The 25089-nt window shown below is 35.5% G+C and overlaps 1 protein-coding gene across 5 annotated transcripts in view; it reads right to left on the reverse strand.

Annotated features, from left to right (window-relative positions):
* The window catches only part of TBC1D12 (TBC1 domain family member 12), an 85007-nt gene that overhangs the window by 40060 nt on the left and 19858 nt on the right, over window positions 1-25089 (reverse strand). For 2 of the 5 annotated variants that reach the window (XM_059900832.1, XM_059900834.1), the window contains exon 2: window positions 6805-6928. The exons of 1 other annotated variant lie outside the window; for it this stretch is intronic. In XM_059900832.1, the coding sequence (XP_059756815.1) occupies window positions 6805-6928 (124 nt within the window). Of the gene's footprint in view, window positions 1-1229; window positions 1280-3408; window positions 3446-6804; window positions 6929-25089 lie in introns of those variants that run through there. 2 more of the 5 variants (XM_059900835.1, XM_059900837.1) reach the window with 2 other exon arrangements.

Below are 25089 nucleotides of genomic sequence, written 5' to 3' on the forward strand. Positions count from 1 at the left end.
GAGGACTGACACTACCCGACTTCAAGACTTACTATAAAGCTACAGTAATCAATACAGAGCAGTGTTGACAAAAGACTAGACAAATAAGTCAATGGAACAGGACAGACAGCCCAGAAACAGTTCCACATAAACACAGTCAACTGATCTTTGACAAAGGAGCAGAGGCAATAAAATGGAGCAAAGGTAGTCTTTTCAACAAATGGCGTGGAGCAAGTGGACATCCACATGCAAAAAAATGGATCTAGACATAGAACTTACACTCTTCACAGATATTAACTCAAAATGGATTACAGACCTAAATGTAAAACAAAAAACTATAAAACTATAGAAGACAGGAGAAAACCTAGATTACTTTTGGTATGGTGATGACTTTATTTAGATACAACACCAAAGGCACAATCCATGAAAGAAATAATTGAGAAGCAGGGCTTGATAAAAATTAAAAACCTCTACTCTGTGAAAGACACTGTCAAGAGAATGAGAAAACCAGATATGGACTGGGAGGAAATACTTGCAAAAGATACATCTGGTAAAGGACTGTTATACTAAATATACAAAGAACTCTTAAAACTCTATTGAGTTCTGTTTTTATTATTATAAGAAAATGAATGATTCAATTAAAAATGGCAAAAGATCAGAAAAGACACCTCACTAAATAAGATATACAGATGACAAGTAAACATATGAAAATATGTTCTAATTAATGTTCATTCAGAATTACAAATTAAAACAATCAGATACCACTACACACCTATTAGAATGGTCAAAATTCGAAACACTGACAACACCAAATACTGGTGAAGATGTGGAACAACAGGAATGCTCATTCATTGCTGGTGGGAATGCAAAATGGTACAGTCACTTTGGAAGACAGTTTGGCTGTTTCTTACAAAATTAAAATACCATATGATTCAGCAACCAGCCTCCTTGGTATTTACCCAAAAGAAGTGAAAACTTACACCCACAAAAATACTTACATACAGATGTTTATAGCAGCTTTATTCACTGTTGATAAAACTTGGCAGTAACCAAGATGTACTTCAAATTGTTTTCTACATATGATGTTTCAAATATTATATCCAGCACCCAAGCAAAGGTAACCAGGCACACACAGAGATAAAATAGCATCTGCTAACAAAAACTAGCAGAATCAATATTCAATATAAACAGACCTATAGAATTTCCAGACATTGGAATTATGAGACACAGGCTATAAAAACTATACTTACTATGTTTAAGGAGATAAAGGCCAAGCTTGAAATTTCAGCAGGGAACTGTAAACTGCAAAAAGTGATATAGCAGATTTGAAAAAGAAACAACCAGCAACACAAGAATTGAAAAACACAAAACTGACATTAAGAACTCAAAGTAAAGAGCTGAGGGATCTGTATTTTTAACACTTTCCCTACGTAATCCACTATGTTTGAGAACCAGAATCATAGACTACTACAATAAATCTTAATGTCCTTGTTTGCAAACCCACTCTTTTCTAATTTAACTTCTACAATGCTTCCAGAATTTTTCCAGTATATGAATTTGATGTCTCAGTGCCTTATTTAGAAGTATTTTGGTTAAAACCCAACTTTCTAACCTTGTGGCTAATGACCTTCACCATCTACCCTACTTCCCTGAAATACTGACCTAAAATTGAGCTAAACAAGTCTGGTGCATTCCTGCTTGTTCATTCAATTTTCTCTATCTGGAATGGCTTTCCCCATCTTGTCTACCTGGTCAACTCCTACTAGTATACTTCATAACACAGAAACTGCATGTCATCCTGAGCAGAATTAATCACTCTTTCATCTCTACTCTCGTACTTTGGTTCACAACTGTATTACAGCACTCACTACACTATATTAAAACCACATATGAACCTTCCCCCTCCTTCCTACAGTTATACTAGAATAACTGAAAGGCTAGGACTTATATTTATCTATTTCCCAAGAACCTGAAACCATGCTTATGGTATTATTCACAGTCAATGTATGTTGAATAAATTACACATTCATTGAAATGAAAGCCAGACAATCTTCGAGAAGAATCTAGGACCAATTAAAGAATTTTGTCCTTCAAGTTCTACTAGAGAAAAGGTTTAGAGCTTGCTAACACGAGGTCACAGAGTAAGATGGTCACAGAATGATATCCTACCACATTCTGATGCCTTGAGCTCTGTATCTAAAGGGATTCACCAGAAAGAAGGTGTACTAGGAGGGAATGTGAGAAAAGATCAGTCTATCGGTTCAAACGGAGGGTGGCAGGAGTCTTTGAACAGCTTCTTGAAGTAAAATATGGGGTCTGGAGAGAAGAAAGAATAGAATAGGAGCTTCTCTTTTAAAGACAATGTAAAAGCCAAAATAGCCTGATGTGTATACAGAGTGACTGAACTTTTGAGTTTCAGTGGACAGTGAGAACACTCTTCCTAAAGGGGTTAGTGCTTTATTCTTTTCGTTTTCTTTACCTAATTTAACCTTCTTTCTTAAGGCTCATACTTCTCCCCTCTCCCCGAAGCACAGGCCCAGAGCTGTTATAAATTCAAGGTGACAATACATTAGGTAAATAAAGGTGAAAAAACATGCAAGTGTGTAACAGTTTTAAGGAGTTATCAAAAACAAATTCTGAACTTAGTCCAGCCCCTCCACAATTTAACAACAATGAAGGAAGTAGTTCATTTATTGCAGTGCTCACTCAAATTTTACACCAAAGGTATCCATATTTAAGCATAACTAAAACCAACAAACTGTTTTCAAGTATCTTAATGCTACATACACCAATAAAGTCAGTAACCAGAAAATTAAGCTCTACACTTGCAAAGTGTTATATATTTACTGCTCACAAAGCACATGTATTCTAGTCCTTTCCACAGCGCTCTTGTTCCTGAAGTTAACAATTTCAAAATCAAAGGCTTAATTGAGCAGCGTGACCTATCCTACTTTTAGACAATTTGAAATGCTCAGATTAAGAAATCAGTTAGTGCCTTAAAACTTTTTTCCTTGCCTGCCAAAAGATATCTGAAAGTGATTCAACCACTCAACTAAAACATCACTCAGAAAAAGACATGAGTGATGAAAAACATGAAATATCATCTAAGTACTCCAATCTAATTTCCTCATAATGAAAAAGATGCCAATATAAAAACAGTGCCAAAAAAATCACTTTCTACTGAAAGACTGTCAGTTTGACATAAATAGAGTATACTCAATCTAGTATGCAATCATGTTACAATTATACATAACATGGCGCATTTGAAATAATTCTCACTTGCAGTTTGGAGGTCATAAGACAAACTACGTAGCTGTATTCCAACTTCAGCCTATTAATTTAGAAAAACCAAAAACTTAGATCAACTGAACTACAATATAACTGAAATACTATTTATAATTAATAGATGCAATTTTTAACATGGCTCACCAACTGGTTCAAATGGCCACAAGCAGGAATTTCACACCTGCAAGAGAACACATGTGATAATCCTCATAAAATAATATTATGAATATTCATGTGATTTGGGAATTGACTGTCAAGTTAAATGCCAAACTTGGGTCGGTCTGACTTTGTTATTACTCTAAAATGATTTTTATGTTTCTTTACTGTTAACATGGAAAGCACTAAAACTGATCAGACCTTTAATAAAATTTACAAGAATAAAACTTTAAAAAATATTTAACCTACAAGTATCTTTCACTTTTGAACTTCATATATCTGAAAATCCATAGGTACAAAACACATAAAGTAAGGCAAAAAAAATTTATATATAGTAACATTTTGTTCATGGAAAAAAATAACACCATATATGTAAAAATATACACACATGAAAATAATTGTGTTTTCCATACAAAAATTGAATTTTAAAAGGCCTAAAAATATGAAGGGAAAGTAAAATGAGACATATCACCCTATAATGTTTTATATTTTATAGAGAACATAATCATGTTATTTGTGCAATTAACAATAGAGGAAAAAGACTGTAAGTCAAACACTACTTTACTCTATAGTTTGGTTTATAATCTTATAGGTGTCTTTCCACTAGAAAAAAATTCTGGCCCCCAAACATATACTCATCCTTAAGAACATGGCAACTACTTTCTGAATATTTGCTTAATAAAATAATTATCCTATAAAATACTACTACTACTCTAATATTCTAACAAATTTTACTGTTTTGCCATTCAATAAGCAAGTGAGGCATCTTTAGGAAGGTCAAAGGAATCTATTTTTTCCTTAGTACTTCTAGCACTGCCTCACTGTTTCAGGCAGTTTTACACTGGAATACGAGTTATCTTCATTTTCTATAGCTTAAGACCTTATCCTAAAACATGACAGATGTGTCTTAACACTCTTCACGGCTTTACTCTTAACATCATTTTAAATTTCTGATTCCAAACATATAACACACATTTGAAAGGAGTAGATAGATGGTCAAGGATCTCAAATGTAGTTTTATATTGATAATATTTTACAGAGTTTAGAAATCAGGGCTGTAAAAAAATGTTTTCAAGTGGGAACAGAGACAGAAAGTTATAACTTTACCATTACCAATAAAAGAAAATCATGCCCACTTTTAAAATGACAATTGCAGTGAAGAGAACAGCAAAGTGAGACAAACGGGGAGTAAAGGACACAAACAGTAGGGAAAGAGAAAGCAGAAAAGGAGAGGCAGAAACATATTCCATCACATGGTGAAAGAGATACATATTTTTGAACATGGAAAACAGTCAGAGGAACAATGACTTCGCTATCCATCACAGCCCCCCAAAAACAAACAGAACCATGAAAAAGGCACCAAAATACACATTAGCACCTACACACAAATGGAAAACTCAAATATTAAAAGAAGCAGCTGGGAGAAAACATCATGTGTAAAAGGTCAGAAAAGGCACAGAGGATAGAAACTGCATTTCAACTCACTCCTTCTTCCCATATGAAAATAAGAGTTGTTTTTTCCTGACCACTAATCAAATTTTCAAACAACATATATATAAAAAGGAGAGAGGAGGTGAGGCCTTGGCTTTCCAAAATGAAAACAGCAGATTAAAGGCACAGACATATCGGTAAACAGATAATTATCCACTAGTAATTTATTTAGAGTTCTATGGTAAGAAAATATCACAGAATGTTAGTTTACATAAAGATATTAAAGTATATGCACAAGCATATTTCAGGTAAACTATCATAAAGTCAAGAATACAAACCTTCAATAGCAAGACCACTGTTTTTGCCTCTAGAGGGCAAACTTGGTCTTCTGAAAGACTTCACGAAAAAAGAGTTAAAATTTAAGATGTCCAGATAGCAAAGATGCCCAAACTTTCTTGGATTAACAGTAACCTTAGTGTCTCAGTAATTTTTTCTTGGTGCCCCCTAAACCAACAGAAATCCTTAAACATTCTGTTTACTAAGTAGCTATGTCCAACAACTAAGTAAAGATTTATGTCCTAGCACTTAGTAGCCACTTGAAAAAATAGTACACATAAATTAGAAGAAAAACGTTTTACTGCATTCTTAAATAACCACAATTAATTACTAATTGGGCATGTGTGCCTTTTGTGCACTGTACAATTTCACAAACCTTGAAATCAGATTGGACACCATCACCTTCATTTCCTGTTCCACACTGATTTTTGCACAGTATCTGATTTTTATCATAGCAAACTTGGAAAAACCAGATTCACAAGGATACGATGCCACAGAAAATAATATATTGCCATTTAATGTTGAAATTGTGTACTACCTCAAGCTATCAGTCTGCACCATATCCAGCAGATGTGTAGCGTCACTGAGTTTGCCATGGTTCCCCCCTGCGTTAGCTGCAGCACATGGGGTGCCCTAGGCACACAGCTTGGGAATCACAGCACTACAGTTTTAAGTCTCAGCAACATATAAACTGGTCACTATTTTAATTACTTGTAAATAAAATTAACTATAACAAATGCTTTTAAAGATCTAAAAATTATGTTCTCATTTACTTGGGAAAACAGTTTTTCTTTCGAGCAATAAAAAGAACACTATTAAATACTTAAAGGAAGGCATTTTTTCCAATTTGAATGATGATTGTTGCTTTAATGTGATTATTTTTATAAATGCTGGATGTGCTAAATTTGATAAATTACAACTGGAAGGAGAGAAATAGGAAATTTATTATTTTATCTTCTGAGAAACAGCTTCTCTAAAATTAAAAATGCTACAAATTGATATAGTCTCACTGCATTCCAGTCTCACTTATCTCCTAGTACTGAGAAGCACAAGCTCAGGAGTCAAACAAGATCTGAAATTCTTAAGAACTCAAGAATATGCATATTAAAACAGATAACAGAAGAACTGGCTCCTAAATTACTAGAAACAGACTATATACCCACCCGTCTCACAAAGTCCTTGGTTAAGACAGAAAACCAGAAAAGTGACCAAGGAAAGAATTCGACCTCAAAATCTACTCAGTTTTCACTTTATGCTGCTTTATCAGTTCACAACTACCCATTATCCATAAAATCTGTGCCTCTGGCAAATGCTACCATGTTCAGCTAGAAGTCAAAGTCTGTGGTGACAATGGTTTGCTAAGGAAAAAAAAAAAAGCTATCCAAGGAATAACTAGGAAACAAAATCAATGTTCTATGACTGTAAAGAATTTTCACAACTATAAAAGATAACTGAAAATATGTCATGCTTTAAAAAAAATTTAAAGTTACTACAAATATCTATAGTCCCAAAATTTTACATGTTAAAAAAAAAAGGAATGAAAGTAGAATAAGGTTAATTATCTAGAAAAGAATATCTGAAAAGCAAGACAAACCACATGGCTACATTAGTACTTACCTGCTGAATGATTTTGGAAGTTTTCTGAAGATTCTCTCTGGGAGGGACTTTACCAAATAATTTCCAACCAGGAGCACTATGTACAACTGACTTGAGTTCCTTTGTCCTTTTCGGAAAAAGGTTTCTGAAACACAGAAAAGTTACATGAATTGTGTTTCTGGTAACCAGGGAACTACTTAATAATAATTTTTAAAGTACGCTTATCCTCAAGACAAATACAAAATACTTTTAAATGAAATTATTTCTACTACTTATACTACTGACTATTAGACTAACAAGACTCACTTAAGACTACCTGGCTTATAAAGAAATATTAGAAGAATCATCAACAGAGATATTACAGAGATAAACAAATTGGGAGAAAAATGACAGCTATAAATAAAATGTAAATATTTGCTTTGAGTTAGCTACAAAGTGTACTAGAATTGACTATACATATACTTGACAATAAAAGTCAAGAATCTGAGGACAAAAAAGTTAAAGAGAACTCATATAAAACAGGTAAAGGATTAAGTAATACAATCTTTGGGGAAAATACTATTTAATTATTCTCAGCAATAATTTGTTATTGCTTGAAATAAAAGGGTACCTACTGAGCCTCTATTCCTATAATATATGTATATGCAAATTGTTTTTCCTAGGACAGGTATGCACAAGAAAAGCTTACTGCAAAAGAGTCAATATGTAACCTAGTAAGAAACTATCTCTCACTGAAAATCTAAAAAAAAAAAAAAAAAAGAATCTGCACAAGGATCAAGGATTTTACCTATTATCTCCATTCCCTTACCAACCAAATTAAGTATCTATTGCACATGTAAGCAGGAATGATATTCAAAATATGTATACATCAATACAGCATGCCAGGGCACCATGGACCAATCAGAAAGGTACAATGAATCCAACTGAATATAAAGCCTTCATATAAGCTGTGATATAAATATTCATTAAGAAAATTTAAAATTTTCACATACAGTTACAAACAGTCACAAAGTATTTGAAAGCCCAAATAACTCAGGTTTTCAAAATATCATACAAATATATCTGTTCTTAAAAGTACATTATTGTGATAAGAAGGGGGTAAGCTTTTAACGCGTAACGTTAAGGCTATTCTTCAAGTTTAGAAAGGTATCAATGGACTCCTACAAAAGAATATGGGTTAGTCAATAATAAATTAAAGAAACACTCTCATTTCCTTGGGTGTGCAATGGAAGTGAACTGATGACAATTTAGAGTAATTTCTGCTTAGGATACTCCAGAGGTTTCATCTCTGAGACCACATATAGCGACTCAATTCTCTATTTTATAAGATCTCTAAGTTGGAGGTTTTCAATAATGATTATACTGAGGACTGGTATATTTATAGTAAAATTTCAAGCCTCAAACGATGGCCTATTAATTTAAACACTATTTGATATCTTATGTGCTGCTCATCAATTTATTGCCTTGTAGCTCTATATTCACCTTGCAATATATGCTCTGTGACAACATGGAATTCCTTTGAGCATTTCTCCTTTTAAAATAAACATGAAGCTGTTAAGCTTACTCGATAGAGGGCACTGAAGGGACACCACAGAAGAAAGGGCCTCTGCTCTCCTGTGGCTTCCAGCTGATGCAGAGTGGGTTAGTGGTTTGGGTATGAGGATATCCAGTAGAATTCTGCTCAGTCACGTGCCCAGAACATTAAGTCCCTGAGCAAACTTACAGCCTCAGCAACTCAACCTGCAGATGGCTTTCCTGCAGTCTTATTAATATGTAAACTGGCACCCAAAGGCTTCCTGCCAGCACTGATGCACCAATTCCCTCTGTAAGCCCCACACGGCTCATTTGTACTCCCCAGACGGTTCTCATCAAGCCATGCTTCCTCCACAAGCCTCTATATGGCCTGCCTACACACCAAAGCTTTGCCATCCAACCATGCTAAACACAGGAGAAAAACTTTGTCACCATGGTTTATGCAAAGAATTCTTGAATGTGACATCGAGCTTAAACCTAAACATTTGCACATCAAAAGATACCACTGATGCAAAATAAAGCAGTAGAAAGATCTAGAATTCAGTCCCTCCACCAAAGTAAAAACTGAGACAGAAATAGCAATTGGAATCAACCATTTTAGAGCTACAGAACCTTATCAGACACTTACAACCACCAAGAGAGTGCGTGAAAGGAGAGGCTGTTGATCTTTCCTAAGTGAACAGCATGTGTGAACCAACTACCATCCCCCATTCCTCAGCTCCTCCCTCCTGTAGCAGTGGGGATAGCAGCCCACTGGCTCCAGGAGCAAGTTTCTGGAACAGGCAGCAGTAGCTTCCATTGGTGGTATCTATCAGAATATTAAAAGAGAACTCTTCTTGTCCCTTTTTTTGATCCAGACATTTAAGGAAATCTTTGTCAGGTCACCAGCTAACTGCAGCAATAACAGAACAGAAACTTGCAACCACACACAATAAGGATTACACACTTTGCAAAAACAGTTTGGAAATAACACAAACAGATGACTCCAGCCCTTAATGAGCAAAAATCAGCAATCACTGAGAAGTGAGAGAACAGATTTACGTAGTTACCACATTATAATACTTAGAATGTCTAGGTCTCAACAAAAAAAATAACAATACATAGTAAGAAACAGCAAAGTATGGACAATTCACAGGAAAAAGAATTTGGCAAAAACCATTCCCGAGGAAGCTGAGACAATGAGATTACTAGTCTAAGATGTTAAATCAGCTGTCATAAATATTCTTGATGAGCTGAAGGAAACCATGAACAAAGAAATAAAGGAAATCAAGGAGGGAAATGTAGAACAAAATGAGAATATCATTAAAGAGACAATTATACAAAGGAACCAAACAAATTCTGGAGCTGAAAAGTAGAATAAAATTAAAAATTCACTATAGGAGTTCAACATCAGATTACAGCAAGCAGAAGAAAAGATCAGCAAACATGAAGATAAGACAACTGAACTTATTGAACTTATCAATTATTCTTAATTGAATTCAGGAGCACAAAGAAAAAAGAATGAATAAAAATGAGCAGAGTCATGTAATATAAGAGTCCCAGAAGCAAAAGAGAAAAACAAAGGAGCAGAAAAAATTTTGAAGAAATAATGGCTAAAAACTTCTCAAATATGATGAAAGATACAAATCTACACAACCAAGAAGCTCAACAAACTCCAAGCAGAATAAACTCAAGGAGCTATACACTGAGACACATTATGGTCAAACTGTCAAAAGACAAAGGGAGAATTTTGAAAGCATCAAGAGAGAAGCGACTATCAAAAACAAGGTATCCTCAATAAGATTAACACCCAATTTCTCATCAGACACCATGGGAGCCAGAAGGTGTCAGGCTGACATAAAGTTCTGAAAGGAAAAAAACTATCAACTGAGAATTCTATAGGCAGCAAATCTATCCTTCAAGAATGAAGGAGAAATGAAGATATTTCTAGATAAACAAAAGTTAAGGGAGTTCATTCCTAACAGATCTGCCCTACAAGAAATGTTAGGAGTTCTTCAGAGTGAAATGAAAAGTAACTCAAAGCCATAAGAAGAAATAACATTGGTAAAATTAACTACATAGGTAAATGTCAAAACCAGTATTATTGTACTTTTTTGTCTGTAACTCCACATTTTTCCTATGTGATTTAAGAGGTAAATGAATAAAATAACCTTTACAAATTTATGTTGTTGGGCACACAATGTAATCTCTGACAATAACAATATAAAAAAGAAGGAACAGAGATGTACAGTAGCATAGTGTTTGTACACTAATGAAACTAGCTTATATGCTAATGAAATGAATTTGGTATTATTCAAACTAGGTTGTCTTAAGTTTAAGATGTTAATTGTAACCCCTAAAGTTACCACTAATAACTTCAAAATATACATAAAAGAAGGGAATCAAAATGGTATACTAAAAAAACTCAACTAGGGCTTCCCTGGTGGGCGCAGTGGTTAAGAATCTGCCTGCCAATGAAGGGGACATGGGTTTGAGCTCTGGTCCAGGAAGATCCCACATGCCGCGGAGCAACTAAGCCCCTGTGCCACAACTACTGAGCCTGTGCTCTAGAGCCCACGAGCCACAACTACTGAAGCCCACGTGCCTAGAGCCTGTGCTCTGCAACAAGAGAAGCTACCGCAATGAGAAGCCCGTGCACCGCAACAGAGTAGTCCCCGCTCGCTGCAACTAGAGAAAGCCTGAGCACAGCAACAAAGACCCAACACAGCCAAAAATAAAATAAATAAATAAATAAATAAATATATTAAAAAATTAAAAACTCAACTAAATACAAAAAGTGATAATGGAGAAATTGAGGAACATAAAACTGTATAAGACATACAGAAAACAAACAGCTAAATGGCAGAAGTAAATCCTTTCTCATCAACAATGAATTTAAATATAAATTGATTAAACTCTCCTATTAAAAGGAGAGTGACTGGCAGACTGGATTAAAAACACTATATGTTGTCTTGTAGAAGAGATTCATTTTAGATAAAAAAATACAAAGAGGTTGAAAGTAAAAGGATGGAAAATTATATTGAAAGCAAATAGTAACCAGAAGAGAGCTGGAGTGGCTATATTATTGTCATACAAAATAGATGTTAAGTCAAAAAGGTTACAAGAGGCAAAAGAGAACATTATATGTTGGGGGAAGAAAAGTTTAATCCAGTAAGAAGATGCAGCTATTATAAATATATGCACACCTAACAACAGAGCTCCAAAATATATGAAGAAAAATTGACGATACTGAAGGAAGAAACAGACAGTTCTACAATAATAACTGGAGACTTCAGTACCCTACTTTCAATAATAAAACAACCAGACAGACCAAAAAGGAAATAGAAGACTTAAACATTATAAATCAATTAGGCCTAACAGGTATACACAGAGCATCCCACTCAACAACAATAAAATACACATTCTCAAGGACACATGGAATATTTTCCAGGATGAACTATATGTTAATGCACAAATACTATAGTAAGTTTTAAAAAATTAAAATCACACAAAGTATCTTTTCCAACCAGAATAAAATGAAACTATAAATCAATAACAGGAAGAAAACTGGAAAATTCACAAATATGTGGAAATTAAACAACATAGTCTTTTTTTTTTTTTTTTTTCCAGATTTTGGCCACACCCTGCAGCATGTGGGATCTTAGTTCCCCGACCAGGGAATCAAACCCACGCCTCCTGCATTGGAAGGCAGAGTCTTAACCAGTGGACTGCCAGGGAAGTCCCTAAACAACACAGTCTTAAATAACCAATAGGTCAATGAAGAAATCATAAATTAGAAAACACCTGAGATGAACTGAAATGGAAATACAACATAGCAAAACTTACAAGATACAGCAAAGGCAATGTTAAGAGGAAATTTTATAGTTGTGAACACCTACATTTAAAAAGAGCCATGGGCTTCCCTGGTGGCGCAGTGGTTGAGAATCTGCCTGCCAATGCAGGGGACACGGGTTCGAGCCCTGGTCTGGGAAGGTCCCACATGCCGCGGAGCAACTAGGCCCATGAGCCACAACTACTGAGCCTGCGTGTCTGGAGCCCTTGCTCCGCAACAAGAGAGGCCGCGACAATGAAAGGCCTGCGCACCGCGATGACGAGTGGCCCCCGCTCTCCGCAACTAGAGAAAGCCCTCGCACAGAAACGAAGACCCAACACAGCCAAAAATAAATAAATAAATTTATAAAAAAAATAAAAAGAGCCATACCTCATATCAATAATCTAACTGCACCCCAGAAAAAAACTAGAAAAAGAAGAGCAAACTAAACTTAAAGCTAGCAGAAGGAAGGAAATAATAAGGTTCAGAGTGGATAAAATGAAATAGAGAATTGAAAAACAATAGGAAAAAATTTTAAGCAAGTTCTTTGCAAAGATCAACAAAGTTGACAAACTTTTAGCTAGATTGACTAAGAAAAAAAGAGAAGATTCAAATTGCTAAAAGCAGAAATGAAAGTGGGACATTACTACGAATAAGTAGTATATATGAATACTATGAACAACTGTTCACAAACAAATCAAATAACTTAGGTGAAATGGAAAAATTCCTAGAAATATACACATACTACCAAAACTGACTCAAGAAACAGAAAATCTAAATAGACTTATAAGTAAGGAGATTGACTCAACAATCAAAAGCCTCCTAACAAAGAAAAGCTGAGGACCAGATGGCTTCACTGGTGAAATCTAACAAATACTGAAAGAAGAATACCAATTTTTCTCAAACTCTTCTAAAAAACTGAAGAGGAGAGGAGTTACTCAGTTTTCCTGGGTCTCTCCCATGTATACATATTATTAAATTTTTGTTTGATTTTCTGTTAATCTCTTATGTCAATTTAATTCTTAGATCAGCCAAAGGAATTCAGAAAGGTAGAGGAAAATTTCTTCCTCCCCAACAGCTCCTTCAAGATTGTTTTAATGTTTTTCCCACTCATCTTTTGTATATTCTTTTTTTTTTAAAATTTATTTTATTATTTTGGCTGCGTTGGATCTTCGTTGCTGCCCATGGGCTTTTCTATAGCTGCAGGAGCAGGAGCTACTCTTCATTGCGGTGTGCGGGCTTCTCATTGCGGTGGCTTCTCTTGTTGTGGAGCACAGGCTCTAGGCACAAGGGCTCAGTAGTTGTGGCTCGCGGGCTCTAGAGTGCAGGCTCAGTAGTTGTGGTGCACGGGCTTAGTTGCTCCACGGCAGGTGGGATCTTCCCGGATCAGGGCTTGAAACCATGTCCCCTGCATTGGCAGGTGGATTCTTAACCACTGCGCCACCAGGGAAGCCCCGTATATTCTTGCTATGTTTATTTCTAGTATTTTATTTCTATTGATATTGAAAAATGGTACTTTCTCTTCCATATATCTACTAATGGTTGCTGTACATATAATAGCTATTAACTTTTGTATTTTAACTTTATATCCTATTACTTTATTGAATTATCTTACTTTCCATTTATTCTCATGGATTATACGGGAACATAGTCATATTACCTGCAAATAAAAGGTTTTACTCTTTACAAGTCTTTCAATCTAATGTTGTCATTGTGCTAGCTAATACCTTCAGTACGATCTGAAAACAGTATGGTAAAAGTGGACTCATTTTCTCGTTAACTTTAAGGGAATCCCTCCAAAAAAAAACAAAAACAGAAACAAAAAACCCAAAAAAAAAAAACTAAAGAGCAGAGAACACTTCCTAACTCATTCTATGAGGTCAGCATCACCCTGATACAAAGCCATACAGACACTAGAAAAAAGAAAACTACAGAACAAATTCCTCAAAAATCCTCACCAAATACCAACATACAGAATTCAGCAGCTATTATAAGGATTATACACCATGACCAAGTGGGACTTATCCCCAGAATGCAAGGGTAGCTCAACATATTAAAATTAATCAAGGTAATTCATCATAGTAATAGAATAATGGGTAAAACCATATGATCATCTCCATTGACGTAGAAAAAACATGTGACAAAATCTGACACTCTTTCATGACAAAAACACTCAATAAACCAGGAATAGGAGGGAACTTCCTCAACATGCTGAAGACCATATATAAAAAATCCACAGCTATCATCATACACAGTGATGAAGGACTGAAAGCTTTTCCCCTAAGATCAAGAACAAGGCAGGGATGTCCACTTTTGCCAATTCTACTCAACATAATAATAGAGCAATCATGCAAAAAAAGAATAAAAGGCAACCGAATTGGAAAGGAAGATGTAAAGTTATCTCTTTTCACAGATGACATGATCTTATATGTAGAAAATCTTAAAGAATTCACATCAAAAAACTGTTAAGAGCTAATTTGTGAATTCAGCAAGGTTGCAGAAACACACAAGATAGGGTTGTGTTTCTATACACTAGCATGAACAACCCAAAAAAGAAATTAAGAAAACAATTCCTTTTACAATAGCATCAAAAAGAATAAAATACTTAGTATTAAATTTAACCAAGGAAGTGAAAGATTTGTACACCAGAAACTATAAAACCCTTTAAAAAGAAACTGAACAAGACCTAAAAAAATGGAAAGCATCCCATGTTCATAGACTGGAAGACTTTATATTGTTAAGCTGACACTACTACTCAAAGCAATATACAGATTCAGTATAATACCTATCAAAATCCCAATAGCATTTTTTGCAAACATAGAAAAACCCATCCTAAAATTTATAAAGAATATCAATGGATCTCAAATAGTCAAAACAATCTTTAAAAGGAACACAAATTTGGAGTACTCACATTTCTTGATTTCAAAACTTACTACAAAGCTACAGTATTCAAAACCTTGTGGTACTGGCAAAAGGACAGACATACAGAATAACGGAATAAAATAACACAGAAATAAACTCTCACAAATGTGGTCAACTGATTGTCAACAAGGGTGCCAAGGCAATTTAATGGGGAAATGACAGTCTTCGAAGAAATGGTGCTGAGAAAACTGGATATCCACATGCAAAAGAATGAAGTTGGATCCTTACCTTATAAACAAAAATTATCTCAAAATGTATCAAAGAACTAAATTTAAGTGCCAAAACTGTAAAATTCTTAGAAGAAAATGTATAGGCAACTCCTCATTACCTTGGATTCAGCAATGATTTCTTATTTAAGCATGGTACCAAAAGCACAGGCAACAAAAGAAAAAAATAAATTGGACTTCATTAAAATTAAAAATTTTGTGCATCAGAGGACACCATAAGAGAGTGAAAAGACAACTCACAGAACAGGAGAAAATAATTGCAAATCATATACTGGATAAGGGTCTAGTATCCAGAATATCCAAAGAGCTCTTACAACTTAAAAAAAAAGAAAATCCAATTAAAAAATGGGCAAAGGACTTGAATAGACATTTCTCCAAAGAAAATCTATAAGTGGCCATTAAACACACTTGAAAAAATACTCTATTGAGTGTATTTATCAGTCATTAGGAAAATGCAAATCAAAACCACAATTAGGGACTTCCCTGGCGGTCCAGTGGTTAAGACTCCACTGGAGGGGGCACGGGTTCAATCTCTGGTTGGGGAACTAAGATCCCCCATGCCGCATGGTGCAGCAAAAAAAAAAAAAAAGGTGCTGCAAGGATTCAGGAAAACGGAACCCCTGGTGGGCATATAAAACGGTGCAGCCACTATGGAAAACATTTCTGCAGTTGCTCAAAATGTTAAACACAGAATTTCTACATGACCCAGCAATTCTACTACTAGGTATAGACCCAGAAGAACTGAAAACAGGTGTTCAAACAAAAACATGTACACCCATGTCCATTGCTGCATTATTCACAGTAGACAAAAAGTGAAAATAACCCAAGTGCCCATCAACAGATAACTGAATAAACAAAATGTGGCATATACTTATGTTATGGACTGAATTCTGTCTCCCCAAAATTCATATGTTGAAACTCTTAACTCTCAGTTCTTTAGAAGGTGACTGCATTTTGAGATATGGCCTTTAAAGAAGTAATTAAGTTTTATTCTATTATTATTTTTTTAATTAATTTATTTTATTTTATTTATTTTTGGCTGCATTGGGTCTTTGTTGCTGTGCGTGGGTTTTCTCTAGTTGCGGCGAGCGGGGGCTACTCTTTGTTGCGGTGCGTGGGCTTCTCATTGCAGTGGCTTCTCTTGTTGCAGAGCACAGGCTCTAGGCACACAGGCTTCAGTAGTTGCGGCTCGTGGGTTCTAGAGCACAGGCTCAGTAGTTGTGGCCCACGGGCTTAGCTGCTCCACTGCATGTGGGATCTTCCTGGACCAGGGCTCGAACCCATGTCTCCTGCGTTGGCAGGTGGATTCTTAACCATTGCACCACCAGGGAAGCCCAGTAATTAAGTTTTAATGAGATCATATGGGTAGCCTCTTCCAATCTGATTGGTGTACTTAAAAAAGAGGAAGAAACACCAGGGAGGTACAGCAAACAAAACAAGGTCATGTGAGGACACAGAGAGAAGGCAGCCATTCACAACTTAGTAGGAAGGCCCCAGAGAAAACTAAACCTTCAGACACTTTGATCTTAGACTTTCAGCCTCCAGAACTATAAGAAATAAAATTTCTGTTGTTTAAGCCACCCAATCTCTGTATGTTTTTATGGCAGCCCCAGCAAAATAATACAGCATACAATAGAATATTATTCAGCCATAAAAAGAAATGAAGTTCTGATACATGTATGAATGAACCTTGAAAACATTGCACTAAATGAAATAAGCCAGATAAAAAGGAACTAATATTATATAATTCCACTTATGTAGTATATCTAGAATAGGCAAATTCAGAGCAAGAGAAAGTAGAATAGAAGTTACCAGGGGCTGGGAAAAAAGGGAGAATGAGGAGTTCTTGCTTAATGGGTATCTGTGTGGGATGATGAATAGTTCTGGAAATGGATAATGGTCATAGATGTACACACTGTGAGTGTACTTAATGCCACTGAATTGCACAGTTGTACATTAAAATATGGTTAAAATGATAAGTTGTATATTTTACAATTTAAAAAGGCATCATTAAGAAAGTAACAAGATAAGCCAAAGATTGAGAGAAAATATTTGCACCACATATATCTGAGAAAAAACTTCTGTCCAGACAGTATAAAGAACTCTTACAGCTCCATAAGACAAACAAGCCAGTTAAAAAATGGAAAGAGATCTGAATAGACAGTTTACCAAAGAAGATAATTTAAAAGCTAGTAAGTCACATGAAAAGTTGTTCAACATCATTAGTCATCAGGGAAATGCAAATCAAAACCACGAGATACCACTTCATACCTCAAAAATGGCTATAATAAAAAAACACAGACAATATGAAGTACGAAGAAAAACAACCCTTATACTCTGCTGGTGAGAATGTTAAATGGTGCAGCCATTTTGGAAAACAATTTGGCAGGGTTTTGTTTTTTTTTTAAGTTAAACATAAATTTACCATACAACCAAACAATTCCACTCCTAGGTATCTACCCAAGAGAAATGAAAACATAAATCCGCACAAAGGCTTGCACAGGAATGTTAACTGCAGCATTATTCATAATAGCCAAAATGTGAAGACAAGCTAATATCCATTAACTACTGAATGTATAAACAAAATGTGATATATCCAGGTAATGAAACACTATTCGGCAATAAAAAGGAACGGGACGACTGGTACATGCTACAACGTGGATGAACTCAAAAATATTGTGCTCAATGAAAGAAGTCAGATGTATAAGACTGTATGCTGTATAATTCTATTTATATGAACTGTGCAGAAATGGTTAATCTATAGAGACAGAAAGTAGATCAGTGGGGATGAGAATGGGAATTGACTGCAAATGGACACAAAGGATCTCTCTGGTGTGATGGAAATGTTCTACAACTACACTGTTGTACTGTGGTGATAGCTGCACGACTGTAAAAATTCAATGATAAATATTGAATTGTACACTTAATGGGTGAATTTTATGGTATGTAAACTATACTCCTACAAAGCTACTAATTAAAAGACTATTAGACTAACAATCAAACAGAGTATTAACACTGCCAAAAGTTGGTCTTCTGTCAAGTTCAGTAAAAAAGACAAAATTTCCAGGAGATTTAGCCCAAAAAAGACAACAGAAATAAATTAGGAACAAAGAAAAAGGTATAAAATCAGATACAGTAAAAAAAAAAAAAAAAAAATTTTTTTTTTTTTTTTTTTGGCTGTGTTGGGTCTTCATTGCTGTGCGCGGTCTTTCTCTAGTTGCAGCGAGCGGGGGCTACTCTTTGTTGCGGTGCGCAGGTTTCTCACTGTGGTGGCTTCTCTTGTTGCAGAGCACGGGCTCTAGGCACGCGGGCTTCAGCAGTTGCAGCATGCGGGCTCAGTAGTTGTGGCTCACAGGCTCTAGAGTGCAGGCTCAGTAGTTGTGGTGCACGGGCTTAGTTGCTCTGCGGCATGTGGGATCTTCCCGGACCAGGGCTCGAACCTGTGTCCCCTGCATTGGCAGGCGGATTCCCAACCCCTGTGCCACAAGGGAAGCCCTACAGTAAAAATTTTAAAGGCAAGAGAATACTATGAACAACTCTTTGCCAATAATTTAGGACATTCTGATAAAATGGACAGGTTTATGGAAAAATATGACTTACCAAAACAGACTCAGAAGAAATAGAAAATATCAGTAGTCCCAAACTATTTGAAAAACTGAAACAATAGTTAAAACCCCCTACCTCCCCCCCAAAAAATCAGGCATGAAAAGCTTTACATGAAAGTTCTACCAAATTTTTAAGATAGATATTGCACCAATATTGTATAAAATATTTTAGTGAATAAGAGAGAACAATCCTTAATTAAATTTGTAAAGCCAATGGCAAACACAGACAAGAATAGCTTAAGAGAGTAAAATTACAGAATAATCTAACTCATGAACATAGAAACAAAAGTCCTAAACAAAATATTGGCAAACTAAATATAATCTTGTATAACACAGATAAATACATCATGACTAGGTTGGATTTGCCTCAGGAATGCAAAGGTAGTCAAACATTACAAGGTCTTAAATGTTCTTCAATACATAAACAGAAAAGAGAGAAAAACTGTATGATAACCTCAATAAATGCAGCTGAAAAAAAATGGTAAAATTAAATATTTCATTCATGATAGAAACTTTTGTAAAAGACCTAGAACTTCCTTAACTTAATAAAGGACACCTACTAAAAACCTACAGTAAATGTCATTCTTAATAAAATGCCAGAAACATATTCTTTTGAAATCAGGAATAAGACAAGGATGCCACTATCCCCACTTCTATTCAACACTGTCCTGAAAATCTTAGTGCAATAAGCAAGAAAGAGAAATAAAAGGTATAAGGATTGGAAAAGAAGAGCAAAAATCATCATTCACGAAAACATGAAAGTTTGTATTAAAGACTCAAGAATCTACCATCAAATTAGTTTAGCAAATGGTTAGCTGTAAGATCAAAAAACAAAACCCAATGGACGCAGCTAGAGATTATCATACTCAGTGAAGTCAGTCAGAAAGAGAAAGACAAATACTATATGATATCACTTATGTGTGGAATCTAAAATATGGCACAAATGAACCTATCTATGAAACAGACTCACAGACACGGAGAACAGACTTGAGGTTGCCAAAGGGGAGGAGGGGAGGGAGAGGGATGGACTGGGAATTTGGCGTTGGTAGATGCAAACTATTACATTTAGAATGGATAAACAACAAGGTCCTACTGTATAGCGCAGGGAACTATATCTAATCTCCTGGGATAAAGCATAATGGCAAAGAATGTTAAAAATAAGAACGTCTCTATGTGTACAACTGAGTTACTGTGCTGTACAGCAGAGATTGGCACAGCACTGTAAATCAACCAAACTTCAATTTAAAAAAAACAAACCAATTTTGACTTTGTATCCATCAACAACAGCTAGGAATGAAAAAGTCCAAGGAGATACAATAGCAACAAAATATAAAGTATCTGGGAATAAGTCTAACTGAAGTTTTCTAAGACCTTTACGGAGAAAAGATACAATCATCCTGAAACACATTTTTAAAAGACCTAATCAAATAGACAGCTTATATTTATAGAAAGGAAGATGCTATCATAAAACTATCAATTCTCCCCAAATTTATCTATAGATTCCATGCAATCCCCATCATAAGTCCAACAAGGTATTTGAAGAACTTGAAAAAACAACTTTAAAATTTATATTAAAGACTAAATGGCCAAAAATAGCCAAGACACTTTGAAGAAGAAAAGGGTAAGGCTGACTTACCCTACCAGATATTCAAATTTATTAAGACTATCATTTTTAAGATAGCATGGTATTGGCCCAGGGATAAAGAAACTGATCAATGGAAAAAAGAATACACAACTCAGAAACACACCCAAGCATAAATGGAAACAGGCAGTAATGCAGATCAGTGAGCAAAGGATAGATCATTTAATAAGTGGTGCTGGGTCCTTTGGCTATCAATGTGGGGAAAAGGAAACTGGATCCCTACCACCTACCACACATAAGAGTCAGTTTTCAATGGATTAAATAGTTATAGCAAACATCTAGAAGTTTTAGAAATACAGGAGAATATTTTTATAATCTCACAGTAGAGAAGAATCTAAAAGCAAGACCAAAAAGCACTAATCATTTTTAAAAACTGGATAAAAATCACCAACATTAAAATTAAGGACTTCTGTTCAAAGGCACTATAGAGAAAGTATACAACTTTGGAGGAGAAACTCCAAAACACATAAATGACAAACGATTGGTATACTGAAAATATAAAGAACTCCAACTAATCATTTTCATAAAAGACAAACTAACAGAAAAACAGATAAAAGCTATTGCACAAAGAGGGAAAACAAACAACAAATAAAGAAACTTATCGAAAGATATTGAGCCTCACTGGTAATAAGTGAGCTCACAAACCAAAACCAGAATAACATTTTATGTACGCTGGACTGGCAAAAACTAAGAAATCTGATAATACCAAATTTAGATGGAAAGGAACACTGCGAGGAATTTACGTTGATGTAATCACATTTGTTCCAATTGCATACACTACACTACAATCTAGGATTATACTTCTAGCTACAGACTCTACAGAAAGTTCTGGACAGTGCACTAGAAGACATATAAAAGAACATTCAAGGCAACACTGTTCAAAAGAGCAAAAACCTTTTTAACAATTCAAAGACCCACTGACAGAAGAATAGAAAACTTAAGTTGTGCTGTATTAGTAAATGTAATATTATTCCACAGTGAAAATGAACCAAAGCTAAATCCATCAACATAGACGAATCTTAAAAACAATGCTGAGTTTAAAAACAAGGGCCGGGCGGTGGGGGTGGGGGACGGGACAAGATGCAGAGTTCACACAGTATATCATTTTTATAAAGCTCAAAAACAATAAAATAATAACAAAAATAATGTGGCAAAAATTATTCCTTAAAACACCAAGGGAATTCAGGACAGTTGCTACATCTTAGGGGTGAGCAGGATAGTAAGACACTCATAGGTAGTATATTAGATACTGTAATCACTACCAAACACATTCTCATTTGAAAAACTAGAGGCTATACATATCAATACTGTACATTATACCTCTATAAGTTACAGAACAGAACTCTTTAAAAATCACAACCAAGGGGCTTCCCTGGTGGCGCAGTGGTTAAGAATCCGCCTGCCAATGCAGGGGCCACAGGTTTGAGCCCTGGTCCGGGAAGATCTCACATGCCGCGGAGCAACTAAGCCCGTGCGCCACAACTACTGAGCCTGTGCTCTAGAGCCTGCAAGCCACAACTACTGAGCCCACATGCCACAATTACTGAAGCCCAAGTGCCTAGAGCCCGTGCTCTGCAACAAGAAAAGCCACCGCAATGAGAAGCCCGCACACCGCAACAAAGAGTAGCCCCTGCTCGCTGCAACTAGAGAAAGACCGCGCACAGCAATGAAGACCCAACGCAGCTATAAATAAATAAATAAATAAATAAATAAATAAATAAAATCATAGCCAAAATGCCAAATATACACAAATTTTTGAGTAAAGACTCTTAGAAATTATTCTGCATCGTTAAAAAAAAAGTTATGCATGTATGTATGTGTTTATGTGCAAAATTAATTTACAAGAATATTTTGGACTTCCAAAGTTAAAATCAAGGAATACTAACTACTTAAATCAAACAACAGTAGGTCTTTCAATGGATGTAGTTTCTGAAGAATCTTGCTATGACTGGCAGGGATACAAAGGAAAAAAGCAAAAAACAAATAGATGGCCTCCACAATAAAAAGTGTGGTTCCAGTATGTATTATAGCACAATATTACAATGATGATAAGTTCAGAATGAAGTTTAAACTCTCATTAAGTCATAAAAACAAACCAAAGCTAAATACCTTATATTTACATATCCAGTAACTTTGGTTATTATAAGAGATTTCCATAAAAGAAATACGAACCCACAGGTATCCAATTGCAAAGAAAGGCCATCAGATAATGTTTCACATTAATTTCTTATGCCACTAAGAAATTTTGGATTGGGTTTTCAGGTTATCCCTTGCCACAAAAACTATTTATAATGTAGCTAAATGGCATATACATCTGCAATGAAAAATTTTAAATATTGTTACAAATACACAGAATTATCTTAAAACAGCATTACAGATCAAATGGGCTTCTACTCGTTAGCCTACAAAGAGAAATACCACTTTATTAAATCTGAAGGGGAAAACACAATGAAAAGGTACATAAATAGACTAAAAATGTGCCATACTCTGTCCTCCTTCTCATGCCCAATCCTTTGTCCCTCCTAATCCACCATCAGGGGACTGGGAAAGTTGAGGTCCCAATACAAATAAATATGCAGGACTAGATTCCTCACCATCACCTTTTCAAACCAAAGAGTCTCTCTCTCTCTCTCTCTCTCTCTCTCTCTCTCTCTCTCCCTCCCTCGTCCACCCCTTTTTCCTATCCCCCACCCCCCAAGACAGTCAAAGGTCTTAAATTTAAAGCAACACTAAAGGTTTCTTTGCAAAACAAACTAAATGTGTTCAAGCACCCACACCTGAAAGAGGACAATTCTTTCTCTTGAATTCTGGAGGTAGAGCTGGACTGTATGAATGAGATTTACACGGCAGTGTTGAGAGAGAGTCATTCATTCTGTCCGTTTCACGTTTCAGGGGAAGGGCAGGGCAGAGGGACACTCCTAGCTTCTCTTTTCCCCCTTATCCATCCCCAGTTGAGGGGATAAAATTCTGGTGACAGACATTGCTGCCAAACAGCAGAGAAGATACAGTCTGCTCTACTTTTCTAATACGCAGGTCATTTCCTCTGCACCCCTCTGCCCCCCACCTCCACAGGAAAGGCCTGCTGTGCTAGAGACTAGCTGGATACATTTAATTCAGCTGAAGAATCAGGAGGCACACTGCACCCAAAGGCATGTCTTTCAACCCAGATTTCATGAGTATGATGTTTTGAGGTCCTATTTGTCTGTGTCCATATCTTTTTCTCAACTGATTCCAAACCCAGATGGGCTGATAAACAGGTGTTCTCCCCAAACCCCAAAAGTCAAATTTTTATAAGTTGAAAGGTGTCTTATTGCTTCAGATATACTGGAAATATTAAAAACTATGTTTTCTTGTTCGGTTTTTTTTTTTTTTTCATTCTGTGACACATTTTGTCAGTATATATAAGGAATAGGGAATGGTAGTGGTAATCCATCTTTCCCCCATTAAAGTCACTCTCCACTCCAATCAACACTATGTTCACATACACAACCATCTACACACATAGAGATACAAACACACTATCTTCCATTCTCTCCACTAACTTGTGTCCACTCTTCATAACAAAAAGAAATTGAGAAAATCTGTTGCACCAGCTGAGAAACAGCAGTTCAATGTTTCTCTATTGCTGAAAACATAAAGAAAAAAAGAGACACACCAAGAAAAAACTGATGCGGGGATTAGAAGAGAAAGAGGAAGGAAAAAAAAAGGCCAAGCCTTCTCTTTAGTGGTTTTTATAATAAAGGTTGATGAATGGCTCTTGATTGTTAATACTTGCTTCACTTATCTGTGTCTGTTTCATTTTTCTAAGATTTCTTCATTTCTTTTACCGCACTGAAAGAGTTACAGATGATATAAAAGAGTCAGACCACTTGCATACTACACCTTATTAAAGGATAAAGCTAACCAAAAAGGGGCAAAACTTATTCACACCATGTAAGTTCTCTGCTCATCATTTCTAAAGTAGAATCTCCAGTACTCGGGTCTTTAAGAATTGGCAAACCTACTTATATATCTGAGTAAAAGACATGTAAACTCCATATTTTCTCAGATTGTGGAATCTAACACAGCTACAGAAAACTCTGACTACCGAATCCTGAACCTTCTTACTGCCAATAATATTGTCACCTCTAACAAAACAAAACAAAACAAAAAACACTGTTTTTGCCTAACATTTACATATATATAACTATTTTAACATTTTAGATTCATTAGATAAATTCTAATCATCACTTAAATGTAGTTGTACATTAAAAAGGGGTTAGAATACTTTTCCAAACAGGAAAAAATTCAACTTTAATCAAGAGGGTAAAATCAGCTTGAAAAACTAGAAATCATAATCTGATCTTCAAACTCTGTCTCAGCAGAAGTTGGACCTCTGAAAACACAGCAGCTTCCTGGACTTTGTACTTAAGTTTCCCCAAAGTATAACAGAAGGCCAAAAAGAAAACATTATCTAGTGAACATGGAATGCCACAGTGACTACATAATTAATTCAAAGAAGTATAAGTACTGTCTCTTTAAAACGCAGTACTTTGTCTACCCTTGAGTATTTTGGATTAAAGATCT

The sequence above is a fragment of the Balaenoptera ricei genome, chromosome 16 (genome assembly GCF_028023285.1).
Source record: "Balaenoptera ricei isolate mBalRic1 chromosome 16, mBalRic1.hap2, whole genome shotgun sequence".
Lineage (NCBI taxonomy): Eukaryota > Metazoa > Chordata > Mammalia > Artiodactyla > Balaenopteridae > Balaenoptera > Balaenoptera ricei.